Genomic DNA, 14,271 nt, shown 5'->3' on the forward strand with positions numbered 1-14,271 from the left:
CTATTTGAGATCTAAATGTGAAATAGAAAATCTGATAAAAAATCTACAATCATACCGTCAGTTCGCAACTAAAGTTGTGCTACTTTCTTCGTCGCGGTTTAGAAGGCACAGTTAAATCTACGTGTATTTTCATAATAGACAAGGTTTAGGGCGTATTATAATTACTTTTAGCAGCTAACTAGTACTCTATTATACTACTTTTATATGCATACGTACTGTGAATGTTATTTTTCAACCCATGTTATAGTCAATCAATAACCACATAGGTTTCAAAAAATTCTAAAGTACGTCTCTTTTTTAGGGTGGAAATAGCTATCATTAAACTTGGTGCATCAGATCAGCGTTCACCAATACAGAGACAAAGTCAGGGGCATCCATGGCCAAACAGAAAAAGGAACATCAGCCCCTAGGCCAAATTGGCACATTGCCAATCAGGGCATCAAGTACGCCTTCTAAACCGAGGTAGCACATTGGCAATCAATTATTGGCACATTGGGCGCCACTGCTTAAGAGCATCTCTCGTGCCTAAAAAATCACAAGTTTAACGTGCGCGGAGTTAAAAATTACACTCCAACAGACGTTGTATAATAGAGCATGCCGTAAAAAATGTTCAGCGCGCGGGGGAAAACTGAACCGGACGCAGTATATTTCGTGCGCGAGCTCGTGCGCGCTGAAACTCCTCGCGCTGCCCGTCCCGTCGCGCGCCGCCGCCCAGGACCTCGCCGTCCTCGCCCGACGCACAAACCCGGCGGCCACCAAGGCCTCGACCCCGTCGGCGCTGTCCAGCCGCCTAGGACCTCGCCGTCCTCGCCCGGCGCACCAACCCGACGGCCACCAAGGCCTCGACCCCGTCCTCGAGCTGGTCGACGGCGGGCCGCGGCGGCGGGGAGGGGCAGGCCGCGGCGGCGGGGAGGTGCAGGACGCGGCGGCGGGGCAGGCCGCGGTCATGGCGGGGCGGGGAGGAGCAGGTCGCTACGGGGTAGGTTATTTTTGGGCGTCTGCTGGAGATTGTAGTACGCATTATATTTTTGAGCGTCTGTTGGACATGTTCGGTCATCCGGCACGGTAAAACACTATTTTGACGCTGTAAAATATTTTTAACGCCCGGCTTGGTAGCGCATCTGTTGTTGGAGATGCTCTAACTGCTAGCGAGCCTGAGCGCTATCTCGAGATTAGCCACAACGTCTGATATCCGTGGCCGGAGTATCGATCGCCGATGCAGACACACAACCGCCGTGTTGGCCACCCACTGCAACGCCTCGATCTGCAGCGCCGTCGGCTGCGGCTCCGGGCGCCCGTCCAGCAACTTGTCCAGCTCGCCGGCCTCAATAAGTGGGAGCGCGAAGTGCACCAAGTCCGTCTGAACCTCGCCCTGCTCCTCCTCGCCCCGAGTAGCTATGATCGGCGGCTTGCCGGTCAAAACCTCCAGCATCACGACCCCGAAACTGTACACATCGGTCGCTGGCGTCAGGCGCCCCGTGCGGCAGTACTCCGGGTCCATGTAGCCGCCCTTGCCCACGACCTGCGGCTGGTAGTGGTGCTCCTCCACGCCGGCCTCGTGCCGGACCGAGAAGCCCAGGTCCGACAAGCGCGGTGTCCAGCCAGCGTTCAGCAAGATGTTGGACGACTTGATGTTGCAGTGGATGACCGACGGCACGAAGCTGTGGTGGAGGTACTTGATGGCGCGCGACGCGCCCAGGAGCACCTCGACGCGCGTCTTCCAGGACGCCGTCACCGGCGAGGAAGGCGGCTTGCGGCCGTGCAGGTGGTCGTGGAGCGAGCCGTTACTCATGTACTCGGTGACGAGCAGCCGCTCGTCCTCCTCCGCGCACCAGCCCAGGAGGCGCACCAAGTGGCTGTGGCGCGGGTGCGGGGTGACGGTGAGCTCGGTGCGCAGCACCATCTCCCTGTCCCGCGCTGACTTGCTGATGCGCTTGATGGCCACGTCCCTGCCGTCGTGGAGCCTGCCTCTGTACACCGTCCCGGAGGTGCCCTTGCCGACCTTGGTGAAGAAGGCGTAGCTGTTGGACGCCGCCGCGATCTCTGCCAGCGTGAACCTGGCAACACCCTCCCAAGCAGAAGCAGGGACTGCGTGGGAGTGGGAGGAGGTGGATGCTGGCGGCGGCAGGATCGTGTGGTTTTGGCGGAGGGAATCGATTCGGTTGAGGTTGTGGGTCAAGGCTATGTAGCTGATGGCAGGGACGAGGACGAGGTAGGAGTCGATCCTACTCTGGATGTCCCTCAACTTGTCAGCCAGACTCCTGGCATTGAGGAAGCGGTAGAAGCGGCTCTTCCTCTGGCAGAGCATGACGAGGTCGTGCGCCTCCCGGAGCGTGTGGCCCAGCCCGGCGAGAGGCCGCTGGAACTCGGGCCGCCGCATCAGCTCCGGTTGCTGGAGGTGCGGCAGCAGGTCGGCGATCATGTAGACGCGGCGCGAGAGCTGCTCGCAGGCCTTCTTATTCTGGCGAGCCGTCAGCGCGGCCTGCGTGATGAGGGTGATGAGCCCGCCGGCGTCCACCCCAACCAGCTGTGCAACCGTCGCCGCCTGCCCCAGCCCCGCCCACAACTCCATGGCAGCCCACTCTGGATCTGATTCTGAGGAATCTCTCCAGTCCAGTTTTGAGCTAATGCAGTCGACCACCGTTTATCTTCTTTTCAGAGTTTGTGTGCAACCCTCTTTGGACGTCTGGATGATTGACATAAAGATGTGCGCTGCGCATGCATCATCAGCACCATCAATCACGGACGCTAGTGTTGTTAGTGCGGGACAAGTCCTGCCAGTGTCTTTAGGAATCTGAATGGGTCGTCTACATAGGTGACTGTTCGTCCGTGGAGTCAAGTCGTTCATATTACTGGAGCGAGCAGTCTCTCTCACCGCAGAGCGTGTCGCCAGTGGGCTGCGTAGGGTCGCGAGACCGCCGTGGCATAGAGTGTTCATCCTTTTCATTCAGTTCCCCGTGTTTCTGTTTTTTTTTTCTTGTTCTTCTTTTGAGATCGCTTTGTTCCCCAGCTCGCCCTTTCCATTTCGTCCTTCTTCATTCACCCCTCGCACCTCGTCTTCATTTATGCATGGAGAACTTTGCCCGGAAATGGACACGGGGGGTTGTTTGAATGGCAGGTTCGTCGATGCCGACGCGCCATCGGCGGCGAGCGGGTACATAACGAGCACGCGTCCGCTACGCGCTTCCGGGCGCGCTCTACACCGGCCGGCGCACCGTAGCGGCATCCGCCGGGAAAAGGCTAGGTAACCTCCGCGAAACTACCGCCGATCGGGGCGCGGCGCTGCGTATGATCTTCTGTTCTGTGTATTGCTTTGTGGAAGTTTCGGAGCATTAGTGAAGCGAGGAGTCTGATAAATGGTTGGACCTGATTGCCACTTAGTGCAGTTGAACTTTGTGCGCTCCCGAGCGCACATGCTCTCGCGCCGTCGAATCAGTCGTGGAGCAATCTGTAGCGAGTGCGCGGGTACTGTCCGGTCGGAGGTACGTAGGCCGGCCCTGGCATTTGAGGGGCCCCAGGTAACAGAGTGGGCCTTCGTACACTTTTTTTTTCGAGAAGGGGCCTTCGTACACATACAATTGTAAAATCATTTTTTTTCACGGGTTATTTTTTCTTTTTTATTTAATTTTCTAGGAAAAGTCATTTTCAGGGTCATAGAAATATGCTTATATTTTTTCAGCCGTTTTTCTTTCTTAAATTTACCCATGTAAACCATCTTAAACAATGTAGGATTTGATAGAACTAACTGGCGTAGATTACTTGCCAAAACTGTCCTGCCTATCCGCTCGCATGCATGCAACCTATACAACCCGCATGTATGACCCATGTACCAATCGGTGGACTATTCATGTGGTAATCGAATTAATTTGTAACCCGTTTTCTAAGAAAAAATGTAACCACACATACACGTAGGAACAACGAATGGATTTTGAAAAACGGATGGATTTGCAGAGGTGCACCTGCTGGGGTGGGGCCCTGTGTGCACCGGTTGCACATGCTCAGGGCCGGGGCTAGGTACGTGCGGCATTTTAATTTTCTACTACCTTCATCATGGCTTATTTGTCCATTCGTATTTTATGTTAAATTTTAACATTAGATTCAACTAACAAGATGATAATACATGTTATTAAAAATAATATCATATAAAACTATGTGAAGATACGCGACATGCATTCATTTTCTATTAGTTAAATCTATGATTAAAATTTGATACAAAATATAGAGGGGATCAATAAATCAGGATGAATGTGTTACTAGTGGACAACTACATATAGGGTATAAAAATCGTCCCGTCCAATCTCCAGCCAACTTAATTGAGCAATAGTCTCTTTATAAATCTAATTATGATTAATAACACTAATAATCTATTTAGGGTGAGTGCAAATCACATATGCGTATGGGTGATTTTTTAAAACATTCTAATATTTTATTTGTATTTTTTAAGCTCATATGAATTTGTTATAGAAATTTAAAAGTAACTGTCAAATGACTTTGACCAGACGAAGAGACATCCTAAAATGTGTATCCTCGCAAAAAAAACTAAAATGTGTATTTATGGCCAAATTTGAGCACAACAAAAAAAACAAAGATAAATGTGAGTAGTAAGTTTGAGTTAGGGGCATAGATGCAATTGGCCCATTGTTTAATTATTTCACCACGGTAACTATCAAATATTATGTTTTTAAGCTCATAACCATCACACACCTCCAACCTTCTCACTAATTACATGCAAGATTTTACAACAAATTTCTTCAAATGTGTTGTGAATTCATCCGTGTGGAGATGATAGACGTGATTAAGCAACTCTCTAGTTTGCATGTTGCCCATCTTGAGTGGCTTAACTCGACAAATGTGTTTCTCATTCCCAAGAAAGATGAGGACAGAAATATCCTTGACTTCCGTCCCATTAGCCTTATCCATGCCTTGGCAAAAAAAATTCTAGGATGCTAGCCAACAAACTCGCTCCTCATATGGACTCGGGCATCTCTAGTACGCAAAGTGTCTTCATCAAATCAAAGTATTCATGTAGTTTCTTGTTTTCCCAAAACTATGATCGTTAGTTGCACCGTAGAAAGAAGCTGACTCTCTTTCTCAAGTTGGACATCAAATTAACGTTTGATTCGGTGCGCTCGCACTACATTCTTGACCTCCTTTATTGGAGGGGTTTCCCTTCGAGATTTTGGATTATTGCCCACCTATCCTTGCTAGATCGTGTGTCCTTCTCACCGGGGTCCCTGATAACCCAATTTGGCGCGAGAGGGGTCTCAAGCAAGGAGACCCTCTCTTCCCCTTACTTTCTTTCCTCGTGATTGACCCACTTCAGCGCCTTCTCGCCTTGGCCACCGACAAGGGCCTCCTCTACCGTCTTCCCGACAAGGGTGCCACCTTTCGCACCTCCATTTACGCTGCCGACGCAACTGTTTTTGTGGCTCCAATTGAAGAGGATATTAACGTCCTCGCTCACATCTTAAATGACATTGGAGAGATCATGGGGCTCAAGATCAACTTCGACAAATCTCTTATTGCTCCTATACATTGCCAGGACATTAACACCAACATCATCCTTCATAGTGGGCCAATCAAGAGGATCACGTTCCCATTGTATTATCTGGGCTTACCTCTCTTTATGCGGTGCCTTAAAAGGAATGCATTTTCAGCTTGTTGAAGATAAGGTCGCTGGCAAGCTACCTCCATGGCAAGGAAATCACTTCATTCTCGTTGGTTAGGTTGCTCTGGTCAAGGTCGTCCTTTAAAAATAGGAGGTTAAACCCCCTGCCTCTCTATCATAGAGATACTCACATCCATTGTTATTAATTATTGAACATAATACATAACAAAAGAAACCACATTCAAACCATTGCAAAAATATGAAATAAACCCTATGATTAAGTCGATTTTCAGCAACATCGTCTTCAAGAAGGGATAAACGTCCTCACACCGTCATCGCCACGTCCAGCCGAAGATGGCCTGGACAAGGATTTTTATCCTTCTTTACCAAGACCAACATCCTTACCTCCCTAGCGATCTACTATATCACTACGCTTGACATTTCGGACGAGGTCCTTGAGTTTATCGACAAGATCTATAGAGCTTTCCTATGAACTGGTAGTGATAAAGTTTATGGTGGCAAATGCAAAATTAATTGGGAGGTGGTTTGTCGCCCTACCATCCTTGACGACTTAAGGATGCTCCAATTTGACAAGTTTGCCCGCATACTTTGTCTTAGATGGCCATGGCTTGAATGGTCCACCTTGGAGAGGTCCTAGATTGGCATGGGCGATCATGTTATGATGATAACATGAACCTTTTCCGTGCTCTCACTCGTGTTCATGTTGAAAATGGCCATAAATTGAGCTTTTTGGGCTCCCCTTGGGCGGATAGGTTGTGGCCGATACACATGATGCCCTTAATTTTTGTGATTTCCAATATTGTTGTGTTCACGAGGGGCTGCACAATAACAATTGGGAGGATCAAATTATCACTTCTGGTCGTATTTCCTTACAACACCTACATGAATACATTAGGCTTTGGAACTTGACCTCCCATCTTATTTTGAACGACCAACAGCTTGACACCATTACTTGGAAGGTGTCTGGTGCTACTCTGCTACTTTGGCTTACAAAGCTCAATTCTATTCCTAGGGTTGGTATCCATCAACATGAAACAGATAATCTGAAATTTTTGGGCACCCCTAAGTGCAAATTTTTGCATCACTCATCATGGAAAATAGGGTTTGGACGGTGGACAGACTTGCCAAGCGCGGCTGGCCCAACTGAAAGTGCAACCATGCCCTTAATCATGTTTTGATGTTGTTGACAACATACATATAGAAAACTAATCATCATAATCAAGTGTATCTCAGGTTTTGCTCCATGAGAGTTTCTGTATGGATCATGACTAATTTGTCTAGGATGCTCAAGAATGAAGGACAGTAACATCAAGCTCAAGTAAAAGGCTTGACTCAAAGGTATTAGTTCCTTTCACAAGGGCAAGTTCAAGATAACCATTCCTAAGGATTACATGCTCGAAGCTTGTGGATGTTCAAATGATGGACAAGTGAAGATGAGTACAACGCAAGTCTTTCCACATTGTGTATGGGATAGCTACTTCAAGACTTCATCAATGTTCTGCCTTCAGCTTGAGCCAAGAAGAAACAATAACATCAAGCCCAAGTGAAAGGCTTGACTCAAAGGTATTAGTTTCCTTGTCGTTAGTGGTGCGGAGTGATGATCACCGAATAAACATATACACTCAAGAATGGATTCTCGGTAGCTATGTAGTGTAGCTCTTTTATGATTCTTGACTTTTAGGGACCGCGGATTATTAAGAGGGGATCGCTGGGTCTCGCAAGAAACTTGCTCAAAACCATTAGAAATTCCTCTCTCTATCTTCCTGTTGTTGGTCTTCCCCTGATCAGTCGTCCGTTGTTTTTCGGTCGACCGGACGCCGAACGGGCGACACCCTCCAGAAATCTGGGGCCAGCCAACAGAGTCAAACTCTCGGACTTCCGGCCCCTACGATCGTGCGAGGACCGGACGTCCGGGTACAGTAGGAATTCCGTTGCGACCCAACAGATTCAAAATGTCGGCTTCCAACCTTTTTCGGACGACCGCGCCCCGGACATCCGTGCGCTCTTCACTTTTTCACCCGATGTTGTGCTAATATCTTTTGTGTCTTCGGACGACCGTATGCTGATCACCTCTCCACCAAATACTTTGGTAACCTGATACTGTGTGCACCTTCGGACGACCGACCACTATCGGACGTCCGACCTCTCTTGGGTGTCCGGACGATAGTGCACTGCCGGACGTCCGGCAAGTACACAACATAAGTGGCTCCAACGGTCACTTTTCTACCACCACTATATATAGTCTTCTCCTACCTCGAGTGGGAGTTGCCCAACACAACCAAAAGATTCCAAGAACATCTTTCTTCTTCACTCCCATTTGCCTACGCCAAAAGCTAGATCCCAAGTGCATCTTTGAGTTCCCTTGAGGATTATTCCAATCAATAGATAGATCGCCTCCCTCTCCTCCTCTCAACCCAATCTATGTGTGATTTGAGCAAGTTTTGAGCAGTCCCCTTGATCTTGTTACTCTTGGAGGTTGGAGACTCCTAGGCTGTAGGAGTTCTTCGGAGAGGAATTGAACTGTTGTGATTTCCCCCCAAATGTTTGTGAGGGTTTGGAGGCCACCTCAAAGGCCTACCACTAGTGGTTGAGATAATAGGGCGAGACTTCGTGGCGTTGGTGTGCCTTCGTGGTAACATCCACCTCTCTAACGGTGACTAGCTTCCCTCCAAGGAAGTGAACATCGGGATACATCCTCGTCTTCATGACTTTGGTTATCCTTAACCCTAACTTCTTACTTGTGGTTTACTTTGGTTACTTGAGCATACATTCACTACATATTGTCGTCCTCGGTATATTGTGTTGGTTATCTCTCTGTAAAGATTAATCAGTCAGGCCTACACTTTATATTCCGCAGTTCATACTTGCTACTATTGATATATCTTGTGTTTAGTGTGATTTACTAACCTGTGTCATACACTCACACATCTTGTGATATTGCTCAAGTAAGTTTGTGTAACTTACTTGTGCTTGTGAGTAATCTTGTTGTGTTTCATCTTGGTAGAACAATTTGTTGGTGCACGTAGTTTAGCCTATTATACTTAGGATTTGTGCTTGAAAAGTATCATCTTAGTTTATTTCCGCATTATGATACAACTGTTGGGGAACGTCGCATGGGAAACAAAAAATTTCCTACGCGCACGAAGACCTATCATGGTGATGTCCATCTACGAGAGGGGATGAGTGATCTACGTACCCTTGTAGATCGTACAGCAGAAGCGTTTAGAGAACGCGGTTGATGTAGTGGAACGTCCTCACGTCCCTCGATCCGCCCCGCGAACAATCCCGCGATCAGTCCCACGATCTAGTACCGAACGAACGGCACCTCCGCGTTCAGCACACGTACAGCTCGACGATGATCTCGGCCTTCTTGATCCAGCAAGAGAGACGGAGAGGTAGAAGAGTTCTCCGGCAGTGTGACGGCGCTCCGGAGGTTGGTGATGATCTTGTCTCAGCAGGGCTTCGCCCGAGCTCCGCAGAAACGCGATCTAGAGGAAAAACCGTGGAGGTATGTGGTCGGGCAGCCGTGAGAAAGTCGTCTCAAATCGGCCCTAATTGCTCCATATATATAGGAGGAGGGAGGGGGGCCTTGCCTTGGGGTCCAAGGACCCCCCAAGGAGTCGGCCTAGCCAAGGGGGGGAGGACTCCCCCCCCCAAACCGAGTTGGACTTGGTTTGGTGGGAGGAGTCCCCCTCCCTTCCCACCTCCTTCCTTTTTTTTTTCTTTCCTCTTGATTTTTCTTCTCTTGGCGCATTGGGCACTTGTGGGCTGTCCCACCAGCCCACAAAGGGCTGGTGTGGCTCCCCAAATGCCTATGGGCTTCCCCGGGGTGGGTTGCCCCCCCCCCCCCCGGTGAACTCCCGGAACCCATTCGTCATTCCCGGTACATTCCCGGTAACTCCGAAAACCTTCCGGTAATCAAATGAGGTCATCCTATATATCAATCTTCATTTCCGGACCATTTCGGAAACCCTCGTGACGTCCGTGATCTCATCTGGGACTCCGAACAACATTCGTTAACCAACCATATAACTCAAATACGCATAAAACAACGTCGAACCTTAAGTGTGCAGACCCTGCGGGTTCGTGAACTATGTAGACATGACCCGAGAGACTCCTCGGTCAATATCCAATAGAGGGACCTGGATGCCCATATTGGATCCTACATATTCTACGAAGATCTTATCGTTTTGAACCTCAGTGCCAAGGATTCGTATAATCCCGTATGTCATTCCCTTTGTCCTTCGGTATGTTACTTGCCCGAGATTCGATCGTCAGTATCCGCATACCTATTTCAATCTCGTTTACCGGCAAGTCTCTTTACTCGTTCCGTAATACAAGATCCCGCAACTTACACTAAGTTACATTGCTTGCAAGGCTTGTGTGTGATGTTGTATTACCGAGTGGGCCCCGAGATACCTCTCCGTCACACGGAGTGACAAATCCCAGTCTTGATCCATACTAACTCAACTAACACCTTCGGAGATACCTGTAGAGCATCTTTATAGTCACCCAGTTACGTTGCGACGTTTGATACACACAAAGCATTCCTCCGGTGTCAGTGAGTTATATGATCTCATGGTCATAGGAATAAATACTTGACACGCAGAAAACAGTAGCAACAAAATGACACGATCAACATGCTACGTTTATTAGTTTGGGTCTAATCCATCACGTGATTCTCCCAATGACGTGATCCAGTTATCAAGCAACAACACCTTGTTCATAATCAGAATACATTGACTATCATTGATCAACTGGCTAGCCAACTAGAGGCATGCTAGGGACGGTGTTTTGTCTATGTATCCACACATGTAAATGAGTCTTCATTCAATACAATTATAGCATGGATAATAAACTATTATCTTGATACAAGAATCATAATAATAACTATACATTTATTATTGCCTCTAGGGCATAATTCCAACAGTCCCCCACTTGCACTAGAGTCAATAATCTAGCCCTCACATCACCATGTGAATTACATTGTAATAAATCTAACACCCATACAGTTCTGGTGTCGATCATGTTTTGGCCGTGGAAGAGGTTTAGTCAGCGGGTCTACTACATTCAGATCCGTGTGCACTTTGCATATATTTACGTCCTCCTCCTCGACGTAGTCGCGGATTAGGTTGAAGCGTCGTTTGATGTGTCTGGTCTCCTTGTGAAACCTTGGTTCCTTTGCTAAGGCAATGGCACCAGTGTTGTCACAGAACAAGGTTATTGGATCTAGTGCACTTGGCACCACTCCAAGATCCGTCATGAACTGCTTCATCCAGACACCCTCCTTAGCCGCCTCCGAGGCAGCCATGTACTCCGCTTCACATGTAGAATCTGCTACGACGCTTTGCTTGGAACTGCACCAGCTTACTGCACCCCCATTAAGAATAAATACGTATCCGGTTTGCGACTTAGAGTCGTCCGGATCTGTGTCAAAGCTTGCATCGACGTAACCTTTTACGGCGAGCTCTTCTTCACCTCCATACACGAGAAACATCTCCTTAGTCCTTTTCAGGTACTTCAGGATATTCTTGACCGTTGTCCAGTGATCCACTCCTGGATTACTCTGGAACCTACCTGCCTAACTTATGGCCAGGCTAACATCCGGTCTAGTGCACAGCATCGCATACATGATAGAACCTATGGCTGAAGCATAGGGGACGGAGCGCATATGCTCTCTATCTTCATCAGTTGCTGGGCACTGAGTCTTACTCAATCTCGTACCTTGTAACACTGGCAAGAACCCTTTCTTGGACTGTTCCATTTTGAACCTCTTCAAAACTTTATCAAGGTATGTGCTTTGTGAAAGTCCTATCAGGCGTTTTGATCTATCCCTATAGATCTTAATGCCTAGAATGTAAGCAGCTTCTCCTAGGTCCTTCATAGAGAAACTTTTATTCAAGTAACCTTTTATGCTCTCCAAAAGCTCTACGTTGTTTCCAATCAGTAATATGTCATCCACATATAATATTAGAAACGCCACAGAGCTCCCACTCACTTTCTTGTAAATACAAGATTCTCCAACCACTTGTATAAACCCAAATGCTTTGATCACCTCATCAAAGCATTTGTTCCAACTCCGAGATGCTTGCACCAGTCCATAAATGGATCGCTGGAGCTTGCACACCTTGTCAGCATTTTTAGGATCGACAAAACCTTCGGGTTGCATCATATACAACTCTTCCTTAAGGAAACCGTTAAGGAACGCCGTTTTGACATCCATCGGCGAGATTTCATAATCGAAAAATGCAGCTATTGCTAACATGATTCTGACGGACTTAAGCATCGCTACGGGTGAGAAAGTCTCATCGTAGTCAACTCCTGGAACTTGTGAAAAACCATTTGCCACAAGTCGAGCTTTATAAACGGTCACATTACCGTCAGCGTCCGTCTTCTTCTTAAAGATCCATTTGTTCTGAATAGCCTTGCGACCCTCAGGCAGTATCTCCAAAATCCACACTTTGTTTTCATACATGGATCCTATCTCGGATTTCATGGCTTCTAGCCATTTGTTGGAATCTGGGCCCACCATTGCTTCTTCATAATTCGCAGGTTCATTGTTGTCTAACAACATGATTGATAAGACGGGATTATCGTACCACTCTGGAGCAGCGCGTGATCTCGTCGACCTGCGTGGTTCAACAGAAACCTGAACTAGAGTTTCATGATCATCATCATTAACTTCCTCCTCAACAGGCGTCGCAACGACAGAGGTTTCCCCTTGCCCTGCGCCACCATCTAGAGGGATGAGAGGTTCGACAACCTCGTCAAGTTCTATCTTCCTCCCACTCAATTCTCTCGGGAGAAACTCCTTCTCGAGAAAAGCTCCATTTTTAGCAACAAACACTTTGCCCTCGGATTTGAGATAGAAGGTGTACCCAACTGTCTCTTTTGGGTAACCTATGAAGACACACTTTTCCGCTTTGGGTTCCAGCTTTTCAGGCTGAAGCTTTTTGACATAAGCATCACATCCCCAAACTTTAAGAAACGAAAACTTTGGCCTTTTGCCATACCACAGTTCGTATGGTGTCGTCTCAACGGATTTTGATGGTGCCCTATTTAAAGTGAATGCAGCTGTTTCTAATGCATAACCCCAAAATGATAACGGCAAATCAGTAAGAGACATCATAGATCGCACCATCTCTAACAAAGTACGATTACGATGTTCGGACACACCATTACGCTGTGGTGTTCCAGGCGGTGTTAACTGCGAAACAATTCCACATTGTCTTAAGTGAGCACCAAACTCGAAACTCAGATATTCACCCCCACGATCAGACCATAGGAACTTGATCTTCTTGTTACGATGATTTTCTACTTCACTCTGAAATTGCTTGAACTTTTCAAATGTTTCAGACTTGTGCTTCATCAAGTAGACATAACCATATCTACTTAAATCGTCAGTGAAGGTGAGAAAATAACGATATCCGCCGCGTGCCTCTACGCTCATTGGACCACACACATCGGTATGTATGATTTCCAACAAGTCACTTGCACGCTCCATTGTTCCGGAGAACGGAGTCTTAGTCATCTTGCCCATGAGGCATGGTTCGCACGTGTCAAGTGAATCAAAGTCAAGTGACTCCAAAAGTCCATCAGCATGGAGTTTCTTCATGCGCTTTACACCAATATGACCCAAGCGGCAGTGCCACAAAAATATGGCGCTATCATTGTTTACTCTAACTCTTTTGGTCTCAGTGTTATGTATATGCGTATCGCTATCAAGATTCAATATGAACAATCCTCTCACATTCGGTGCATGACCATAAAAGATGTTACTCATAGAAATAGAACAACCATTATTCTCAGACTTAAAAGAGTAACCGTCTCGCAATAAACAAGATCCAGATATAATGTTCATGCTCAACGCAGGCACTAAATAACAATGATTTAAGTTCATCACTAATCCCGATGGTAGCTGAAGTGACACTGTGCCGACGGCGATTGCATCAACCTTGGAACCATTTCCTACGCGCATCGTCACTTCGTCTTTCGCCAGCCTTCGTCTATTCCGCAGATCCTGCTTCGAGTTGCAAATGTGAGCAACAGAACCGGTATCGAATACCCAGGCACTACTACGAGAGCCGGTTAAGTACACATCAATAACATGTATATCAAATATACCTGATTTCTCTTTGCCCGCCTTCTTATCTGCCAGATACTTGGGGCAATTGCGCTTCCAGTGACCCATACCCTTGCAATAGAAGCACTCTGTTTCAGGCTTAGGTCCAGCCTTGGGTTTCTTCGGCGGATTGGCAACAGGCTTGCCGCTCTTCTTCGAATTTCCCTTCTTGCCTTTGCCGTTTCTCTTGAAACTAGTGGTCTTGCTCACCATCAACACTTGATGCTCTTTACGGAGTTCACACTCTGCGACTTTCAGCATCGCAAACAACTCGCCGGGAGACTTGTTCATCCCTTGCATGTTGTAGTTCAACACAAAGCCTTTATAGCTTGGCGGCAGCGATTGAAGGATTCTGTCAGTGATAGCTTCTTGCGGGAGTTCAATCCCCAGTTCAGCTAGACGGTTTGAGTACCCAGACATTTTGAGCACATGTTCACTGACAGACGAGTTTTCCTCCATCTTGCAAGCATAGAATTTATCGGAGGTCTCATACCTCTCGATCCGGGCGTTCTTCTGAAAG

At 47.5% G+C, this 14,271-nt stretch overlaps 1 protein-coding gene across 1 annotated transcript; it reads right to left on the minus strand.

Moving 5' to 3' along the window:
* Positions 1-293: 293 nt before the first annotated feature.
* LOC123398950 (putative serine/threonine-protein kinase-like protein CCR3) lies at positions 294-3,041 on the minus strand. The gene is made up of 2 exons (XM_045093391.1): positions 1,140-3,041; positions 294-507 (listed from the first exon to the last, which is right to left on the minus strand). Coding segments are annotated over exons 1-2 (1,434 nt in total). The 5' UTR covers positions 2,573-3,041; the 3' UTR covers positions 294-506.
* Positions 3,042-14,271: the final 11,230 nt, after the last annotated feature.

Source organism: Hordeum vulgare, chromosome 5H (genome assembly GCF_904849725.1).
Source record: "Hordeum vulgare subsp. vulgare chromosome 5H, MorexV3_pseudomolecules_assembly, whole genome shotgun sequence".
In the NCBI taxonomy this organism is placed as follows: Eukaryota; Viridiplantae; Streptophyta; class Magnoliopsida; order Poales; family Poaceae; genus Hordeum; species Hordeum vulgare.

Coding starts and splice junctions, on each gene's coding strand:
- LOC123398950 (XM_045093391.1), bottom strand. CDS start 2,572: ATGGAGTTGTGGGCGGGGCTGGGGCAGGCGGCGACGGTTGCACAGCTG.